The sequence below is a fragment of the Populus euphratica genome, unplaced genomic scaffold (assembly GCF_000495115.2).
Source record: "Populus euphratica unplaced genomic scaffold, PopEup_1.0 scaffold171.1, whole genome shotgun sequence".
NCBI classification, from domain to species: Eukaryota; Viridiplantae; Streptophyta; class Magnoliopsida; order Malpighiales; family Salicaceae; genus Populus; species Populus euphratica.
Window position 1 is genome coordinate 342,507 of NW_011500056.1, and position 9,770 is coordinate 352,276.

The 9,770-nt window shown below is 34.8% G+C and overlaps 1 protein-coding gene across 1 annotated transcript; it reads left to right on the top strand.

Moving 5' to 3' along the window:
* Positions 1-3,846: 3,846 nt before the first annotated feature.
* On the top strand, positions 3,847-9,511 carry LOC105107873 (uncharacterized protein ycf45-like). The gene is made up of 5 exons (XM_011001947.1): positions 3,847-4,249; positions 4,691-4,923; positions 6,221-6,397; positions 6,488-6,610; positions 8,947-9,511. Exons 1-5 carry the CDS (start codon positions 4,069-4,071, stop codon positions 9,253-9,255), a joined length of 1,023 nt encoding a protein of 340 aa, XP_011000249.1. The 5' UTR covers positions 3,847-4,068; the 3' UTR covers positions 9,256-9,511.
* The last annotated feature ends 259 nt before the right edge of the window (positions 9,512-9,770 follow it).

The window sequence follows — 9,770 nt, forward strand, 5'->3', positions numbered from 1 at the left end:
ACAAACTTTTTGAATTTTAAGATCTTTACCATAGTGTTTTTTTTTTTTTTATTAACGTGGATATCCGGGTTAGCTTGCACGCACCTCAACCAATTTCATGGGCCCTAAAGTTAATGATGATGTAAGCTTCCAGTGACCATTATATTAGCAACCACAAGGCTCGAACTTGAGATCATAGGGGGAGCAAACTTCCTGGTCCCAAATGGTTGGCTGAAATTTTTTTTTTTTTTTTTTTATTAACGTGGATATCCGGGTTAGCTTGCACGCATCTCGACCAATCTCATGGGCCCTAAAGTTAATAACGATGTAAGCCTTCAGTGACCATTATATTAGCAATCACAGGGCTCGAACTTGAGATCATAGGGGGAGCAAGTAGTTTTTTTTTTTTTTATTAACGTGGATATCCGGGTTAGCTTGCACGCATCTCGACCAATCTCATGGGCCCTAAAGTTAATAACGATGTAAGCCTTCAGTGACCATTATATTAGCAATCACAGGGCTCGAACTTGAGATCATAGGGGGAGCAAACTTTTTGATCCCAAGCTCTTACCACTAGGCCACCTACTAGATGGTTTCTCTAGTGTAGTTGTTCACAATAGGGGAGGTAGTGTTGGTCAAGTGATTAAAGCTTCAAAATCAAAATACCATGGCTTGGAAAGTGAACTTTTGTTACCTGTTAGTCTTAAGGTAGAAAAGACAGAAACTATCATCTGTTGTATCATTTCAGGAGTGAGGGTGGGTTGATGTGCAAGGACTATGGGAACAACTCATGGAGCAAAAAAAAAAATGGTGGCAGAATTTGATGTACCGATCAAGGCATAAAAACACTTTAATGTCTCTTAGAAGACCGAGTGGAGAAGTGAAGATAATATGGCTTGACTTTTTGCAATATTTACAAAATTTCCGAGAACAATTTGTTGCAATATGACCAAAATTTTACAATTGTAGCATTTAATAATGCTCATATATCTACCTTTATTCTTCCCTTGCGCAACATAAGCCATAGTAATAAGAGCACTTGTACCTTTATTCTTCCCTTGCACAACATAAGCCATAGTAATAAGAGCACTTGCATGAGCTTGTTGGATCATGGTATCTTACATAAGGATGTATTGTTCCTCTTGAAGAAGTTCACTAAATCAGGTATCCAATGAAGTTACACAATCATGATTCATCAGATTGAATTAATGGTTTCAAAATCAAATCACAATTAATCTCTTACTGGTTTCATGAATAGCTTGGACAACATCTCAAGCTTTTGTAGGGACGTTAGCTTATTCAGGTATAAGCAATATCTGAATACTTATTTCAGAGATTTGGGAAATCAGAAAAAAAATTCCTCAATATAAAGACTTCCATGTGTGAATTTTGCAATCTCACACTCCATTTGAAACCTTCTAGGCCTCATTAAGAATAATACGAAGCTGAACAAGACATAAGATCCACTACATGATTGAAGATCTTGAACTTTCTACTTAGTATACCTGTCTTTGTCTTTAGAAGCTGAATTAGGATGACCCTATAATTCATTTTCCTTGACAAACAACTGGACTGAAACCCTCAAGTAGAGTAATTCTTCTGAGTAAAACAAACACAAACAAAATATGACTTTTTAAAAGACATGATGTACCTGGCAAGAATAAGTCACAAAGTAACCAGTAAACCAGTGAGGGACACAAAGACAAAATATATATCTAAGAACACCAGGTCTGAAATGAAAACAATATGACCAAAAGAAAAATAGAAGAAAATCCCAAGACAATAATAAAACTTCAAGACAAAGTGAAGAACAAGTGTTGCTCAAGACAAGAAGAAAATCCCAAGATCCTAGAAAGCAAATTTGCTAGAATGAACCATATTTTGGAGCTGTGGCTCTAATACCATGTCAATAAGACAAAAGTTTGAAAGAAATCTATGTCCTTTCTCTTTTAAAGATCTCCATTATATATTTTCAGCAATTAGAGGGCTGATTTACAGGGCATTACTGGACCTACAGAAGGGCTGATTTACATAGATGATTTTTAGGAATTAATGTCCCTAACTTTCTTCCATAACATAAATCCAGCTAGTAAAAAAATAAAATGAATGATATGTGTTTACAAGCGCGCACACAAAAAAAGCTCCCAAACAAAATTGCAGCTAGTGATTTAGTGCTCGGTTCCTTAAATGAAAGCATCAACATATGGTATAAAGGTGGCTTTTTTTTATTTTTTATTCTTGTCAATTATTGTATTTGAATAGGTATGTCTTCAGCTTTGATTTGATTTAGTGCTTGGTCCCTTAAATGAAAGCATCAACATATAGTATAAAGGTGGCTTTTTTTTTATTTTTTTATTTTTTATTCTTGTCAATTATTGTATTTGAATAGGTATGTCTTCAGCTTGCAATCATATGATTTGATTTTTAAGATTTATCATTGGGATTTGAGTTGAATTTAGATCAAATGCGTCTCCTATCCGTTAATACAAAATGTAAAAACATTTTGTGGGTGCCAGCTCTTAATATCTGGCATTGTGTCAAGAGATTAGAGATTAAATTCCACTCGCACTGGAGTTGGATAGTGCCAAATTAATTGGAGGATAGCTTCCAATTATATGATTTGATTATTCTTATTTATTGTTGTGATTTGAGTTAAATTCAGATCTAGTGTGTCATCTTCCTATTGATACAAAATGTAAAACATTTTGTGGATACCAACTATTTTAGTTGATAAAGTCATCTTGCACTCTGCCAAGAGATCAGAGATTAAGTGCCACGCGGACCAAAGATGGAAAGGGCTAAAAGAATGGGAGGTTTGGTCTTTTATATTTTTTTTCAAAGAACTAATCTAGCTTTAACCAAAATGAATCTAGATGTATTACTTGGTCTTGTTTTCAATAGTAGTCTATTGTTCTTTGATTGAATATTTTCTTAAAAAAGTACTTCCATATTATTTCTCAAGAAGTCAGTTGATTTTTAACGATCACAAAAAAAAAAATAAAACATTTCTTTCATTTAAAAAGTTCAGCTTCTAGAAGTTTTGTTGCTCAACAATCCAAGTTGCTTCCTCTAAATGAAAGATTTTTCAAGGGATTCCTCTTTTTCCTAATGATAAATAAAGATGTGAAAATGTGTGCATGTGCAGAACACAGTTCTGAATTCAGCTTGAGATTTTGTTTTACTCTCTGCTTTAAAAGGTGCGACACTAGAGTGTTAATGTGTTATTGACATTGCATCAATGTGTTTCTCCATGGCATATCAGTCAAAATGTTAGATCCTCATAGATGCCTAGTCAAAATAATATTAAGGGCATTAGGATACCTGTAACAAAGGTAAAGACAAGGGATTGAAGTGGTGGAGTTTATAACCTTGCCACCAAGGTGTAAAAGTGTCACTGCAGGGTGTAGTTTTTCATTTTCTCCGTTCTTTATTTTACAAATTATTTCTTTACTTCATCAAGGATCAAGAATCTTTAATGCTGAAATTTTGAGAATGTGTGCATCTCTTTCTTCTTCAAAAAAAAAAAAACCTGCCCTTCTTTTCTGTATCCATCTTTTAATTACTAGATGCATATCAATAAATAAAGGAGAAGGAAAGATAAATATAAAAAGGGAAAGAAAGCCATGATAGTATCAAGAGAAGTGACATTGTCCTCGCGGATAATTAGTAGCACTGAAATTATTATATAAAAGCTGATCAACTTGCCCATGTATCTGTTTAGTAAGCTTGTAGTATTGTACTGCAGTATAATTGTGTGGAGTTAAATAGCAAAGAGAATATTGTTGCAATGCCTCACTGTATGTTGTTTCCTTTATTTATTTTTCTTTTGAATTCATTCTTGCTTAATGCTTGGGTTCTTGGGCATGATTTGCAATAACTGCTCTCCACATTGCTTCTAAATCATAGCAGTAGTGATGGACTTGCAGCGCAGTCCTATTCTTCTACATCTCTATTATGTTCTTTCTCACCTCTATCAATGCAAGGAATTTCTATTCCTTCAGTTACTCATTGTTTGCTGTGTTTCTGTTATATGCTGCTATTTATTTTAACAATATCGGCACACAGACACCTCTCTGATCATTTATACTAATGCAATTAGTTTTACAGAGTGTGACACTAGGGGATGAAGAAGCAAACCGGAGGGGTGTCCAGAAGACAGTGCTTGAGAGGAAAGGGCCTTCAACATTTAGCTGTGGGGTGGAGATAATTTCAAAGACTGAGTTGCGAGTTCATCGCAGTTTAGAAGCAACAGTAGATGCTATTCTCTCTGGTATTTTTTTTCTTCTGATTTAGTAAACAAAAGAATTACCATTTTATGTTTTAGTTCTGTAAGACATTCTCAAGAATTGTGGCAAACTTTTGTAAGAATTTACAAAGGAGAGTTTGAAGGTAGGTTGCTGAAGGAAATCTACAAAGACAAGAGGCTGCTGTTATGCTGCCATTCTGCAGCTGCTTCTGCCAATGAAGACAGCTCCTTCTGCCACCAATGAAGGCAGCTCCTTCTACTACATGTTTAGTGTGTTTTCTGTTTCCCTTCGCTCTCTCTAAACCTCTCTATTAGCTGAAAATGGGGGAAAACTTCCCCATTTTCAGGCACAATAACTGCCAAGAATCTGCCATTGACATGTGCTGATTTTCTGCCACTAACAATTCGCCCTCACCCCCTGATCTGTTCTCTATGCCTTATTTGTTGACACTGTTTCTGTGGAAGGTCGTTCCCCACATGTGGAAGTTTGCAAAATGAGTTCCCAGGGAGTAAAAAAAACCATAGAAAGGGAACCTGCCTTTCAAACATCTGCTGAAAAGAAAGATCAAGTTTTGGTTGAAGATCTCCACTTGACAGATGAAAGGATTGGTCATAATAAACTTACTTCTGAGTCTCCTCCGGACATGGGAGACAGTTCTTTGGAACATGAAGTACCACTTTGCCTGTATGTCTATGGGGTAAGCATGCTTTTTGGAGTGAATGTTCTCTATTTGTAATCGGGTGGTTGTTTCTTTCTATATGCAAGTTATGTTTAATGAGATAGGAAATGAATTTCCTTTGGGACTGATAGGAGATGTATGTTGATGACTTTAAACCATCTCATAGCAAGTAGATAAAGCTTGCAAAGCCAGCTGATTTCAGGAAAATGACATCCTTTAAAAAATAATAATAAAAAAGAAGAAGAAAAGAAAACAGAAAAAGAAATTATAAAATTGAAATCTCATTAATAAGCAATTTATTTCTCATTACAAAGTTTATGATTGAATGTGTTGCTAGCTCCCTCATCTCTTCTATTTATTTCTACTACACATTATCGACAGTCGTTTAAAGGAACACTACTGTATAAAAGAGGGCAGTGCTATGTTATAGTTAAATTTTTCATGCTTTGTCTGTTTTTGTATTCTCTGTTTTCTTCAGGTAAAATGTTAAGAAATTCACCAAAAACTTGGTTCTTTTTCTTTTTTCATTCTGATACTAGAAATTATACCACTTATATATATATATGTATGTATGTATGTATGTATTTATGTATGTATCCTTTTCCATTCTTTTAAAAAGAACATTTGTCATTGCTAAGGAAGTAATCTCTAGTCTCAAGATAAGTTGGAGCTCATTTTTGACAGTCGTTTAACGGAACATCATTAGTAAAAGAGGGCAGGGCTATGTTATAGCTAATTTTTTCATGCTTCATCCTTTTCTGCATTCTCTGTTTTCTTTAAGTAAACTGTTAAAGAAATTCACCAAAAACTTATCTTTTTTCTTTTTCTTTTTTCTTTGGGATACTAGAAATTGTACCACATATGTTTTTTATTTTTTTATGTCCCTTTCCATTCTTTTAAAAATAACATTTGTCCTTTATAAGGAAGTTATCTCCAGTCTCAAGATAGTTTGGAGCTCGATGAATATCTACAATGGCTATTCCTACTTAATTATTTGTCAGTACGAGGTGACTTGTAGTACTAGATAGCTAGTTTAAACATGATAGAGCAAGCTGGGCTGAACACTTGTAGTACTAGATAGCTAGTTTATATCTTTAAACATGATAGAGCAAGCTGGGCTGAAGTTTGCATGAGCCAGTTATCAAGATCTAAATTTTCTCTTCCAAAAAATTGATCCTACATTTTATTTTGAAAGTAGAACTAGACTTTGTATCTCACCTGAAGTTAATTAAATTTTCAATTTTTGGCACTTGATTACTGCTGCATAGTATGAATATACTGGATATGGAACTTACATAAAGAGCAGTTATTCTAGATCTTGGAGACAAGTGTGATTCAAGGGATCAATCAGTTGAAAATGGATGCTGCAGTTCGATTAACTGATAACATCAGCGATGCAGATGCACTACTTGCCTTGCAGTCTAAGCTCAAGAAAAATGCCAAGATTCAAGCTGCTGCCAAATCTCATGACATACCCATTTATGTGACAAAGGTTTATATGATCAAACCAATAGTTATCTATTTCCTCAGCTACAGCTATGTATTTTCAATATGGTGAAACCTGTTTTCTTTCTTTTGGTAGACAAGTTCCTTGGAGCAAATAACAAAGGCCATAAGGGCATTGATGAGCAGTCATGCTAATGGATTGAAGGATTCTAGAACAGAAGAGAATACAAAATTGTCAGAGAAGATAGATGCCCTGGAGGTAAGAGTTTACTTTCAGTTGTGTTTTTGAAATATTTATTATTGATTAATATATTTTGTGGATGGAGTGCGTTAACGATGATTTATGTTTCGGTCAATGCCATAGCGTTCAGGCCACCATGGGAGTTGCTAATGCTCATGGCATATGCTGTTGTGAATTGTTATTCATTAATTCACACATCTCTATAAATTCAACGAGTTGGCATCAAAGTTACATGACATGCCTAATACAAATGAAGAATTGAAGGTCCAAAAAAAGAAAAAGAAAAAAGAAAATCTAAACTATTATCTAAACAATTGCAGAGAAGTTGATTAGAGAAATTAACTGAAATTTTAAATAAACACAAACCTAACTTTATTGTAAGCCAATGTAACGGTGTAAGTCATTAAGACTATAACTTGTAGTGCTATGAGGAGCAATACAATGCAAGTTTCTAAAAATCCTCAGAAAATAAATGTAAGTTGAAATATTTTGCTTAAACCCTCGAATCAATACCTTGATCTTGACTTCATAAGTCAACAAGTTTGACACTTGAATTTTGTTAAAATTCGACAAAAAACACAACCTGTCAATTGGGGGGGGGGTGGTTCCTGTATAGTGTCTATAGAACGGGTTTTGACAGCCTCAGGTGGACCCTATTCCTTTCAGAATACAATAAAAAATACTCTTCCAATAACCCTATGGGAAGGACTGATTTGAGGATGGTATGCTAGTTTACTTTCTTGTTGGGGAAACAGGGCTGCCAGAAAGAAAGAAGATTTCCCTTAGGACATTCATGACTTCCTAAGAAAGTGTACTATGGCTACCTGTCCCTTCTTTCCTTGCCTTGCCTGTTACCTGCTTTCCTAGTAGGAATTCCTGTCTGCAGACTATTCTCACTACTAAAGAAATATCACTATCACCCCCATAAACCAAACTCCTGTATATGATAGTTGTAATTTGTTTTGGGGAATCAATGACCCACAACTTGTTTATTTATTTTGGAAAACATCAAGAGTCTTTGTAGTAGTGTGACCGAGATATAAGAAGATATAAATTCTTTCTCTGAAATATGATCTTTTCACATAAACTGGACTGCATGGTTAAGGTGGTACTATCATCAAGTTGTTATTCTAAGAGTGGCTGTTTCTTAGGTCCCATTTGGTACAACTATTAGCAGTTAGCTATGGTTGTAGCTACAAATGTGGATGCAAAAGGTGTTTGGTAATGTGTCAGGTGAAAAGGTTTTAAATGCAAAATAATACTCAAGCCTTTCAAAAACCTTGAAAGCTTCAATATGTGGTTTCTCTAAATAATAGTTTAACCAGTTTTAAATGGCTTTTGAAATGCATTTGCATTGTTAGCAAACACCTTTAATTTTGTGGTTGGTGGAAAAGCACCTCCTACCACCTAACCAATCGAGAATTTAATACCTCAGCTCCATTATATTTATTACCAATGGTTTTATGAAGCTTAAACTAAGATTTGGTTTTCCTTTCACTCCCTACCCTTTTTCTTTTGTTTTCTTTTCCTTTTCTTCTTCTAGAGCAGCATAAATGTATGGCTGTTTGATAATTGGCAACATAATCATGCTTTAGTGTGGAAAACAAATTTGATCAGTTGTGAGACGATCACTGCAAGCTGGTTTTTCTTTTGCAAGAATGTGCTCATTTCAATGGACTTTTTTATTTTTGAAATTAAACAAAGCTGCTTCTCTATGGATATTCAATGCATTAATATGTGTTTGTGTGTGGACATATAGTATTTGGATCTATTTTTTTTGGTTTCTATCGCAAAGTCTATTCTCAATGTGGGTGGTTGATCTTTAGGCCAGTGATGATTGAAAGGGAATTTGGATGGTGTGTACTCAATTTATTATATGATCTTCAAGAAAGAGTGCATACTGTTAGATCTGAGTCTGTTGCATTTGATTTAGAAGATCTCTTCTAAATTCCATATAGTTTACAAATTTCTTTTTCCCTCTCCAGAAGGGGCAGTCTTCCTGTTTAACATTGCCTTGCATATTTTCATTGTTGAATCTTGAACAGTATCATTTCTGTCTAGTGCTTATGTTTTCCTTTTGTCTAGTTGAAAATAATAAAGAAACAGGGAAATACAGAACATAGAAAGTAGAAAAGAAAATGATTGGAGAAGTTTGTACGCATTGATTGATTTATTGTAAGCCTTCCAACAGAATTTATCATGTCCAAGAGACTAACAGTAGGCCATGATGATCACAGTTAATAAATTAGGATGTCCATCGGCTATCTTCTTTGCTCTATCATGTTATCATTTGGAACACCTAGTTCATATAAATTATTACATTTCAACTCTACAATGTACTTCTCTTCATACAGGAGGCAAGAATAGCTGTGATGCAAGTAGTAATTCCGAAAGGAGAACCTGTGGAGCTGCTCCCTAGGTCATCACACATTATGTCCCTTCAGATAGATTTCATTCGAAAATACCAATTAGAAACAGAGAGAATTGGTACAGAGCCAGAGGCACGCCTCCGTATCCTCCCATATCAGACTAGGATGGATGTAAACAACAAGCTTATTGAAACAATTGGGACAGATAGTGGAGTTGATGATTTTATCAGTGCCACTGATGACACAAATGGATCACCCTACAGCGTTGATAGGTTACCTCTCTTGCCTGACTAGTAGTGACCATATTGCAACTTGAAGTATCACCACGCTTGATAGCTTTAATATGTGTAGCAGATCAATAAGTTCTTGTACATGAGTATCTATATCTGCACTTGCATATTCTGGTTCCTTTGCTGATATGTATTGCATTGAGCATTTCAATTTTTTTTTTTAATATTGTGCAAAATTGCAATTACAAGCCAGTTAGGTTTCTGCTAATGCATTTAATAACACGGTGCTAATCAAGTATGTGCCACCACTTCTGTTGTTATGTTGGCAATCAAAAGGGGGACAAGATAGGATAATGACAGAACTTAGTAAGAGCACTGAAAGTAACCTATTGACCCTGAATTACATAATTTTTACTTGCATTTGTTACTTTTGTTGCATATATGTGATTGTGAAATAATTTTTGGGATGTACTGATCTAATGAAATTGAATTTCATTTCATTACTTAACCAATCGCAAGTGTAATCTCTTATCTTCTTCGTGACTGCTCAACCTAAAACTGGTGTTGTTTTGTGGCCAT

What these genes read in the sequence shown, in the direction of transcription:
- LOC105107873 (XM_011001947.1), top strand. Translation starts at nt 4,069, where the DNA reads ATGCAATTAGTTTTACAGAGTGTGACACTAGGGGATGAAGAAGCAAAC. An exon ending in TACCCATTTATGTGACAAAG is followed by an intron (nt 6,398 to 6,487) that starts GTTTATATGATC and finishes TTCTTTTGGTAG; the next exon opens with ACAAGTTCCTTGGAGCAAAT. An exon ending in AGAAGATAGATGCCCTGGAG is followed by an intron (nt 6,611 to 8,946) that starts GTAAGAGTTTAC and finishes CTCTTCATACAG; the next exon opens with GAGGCAAGAATAGCTGTGAT.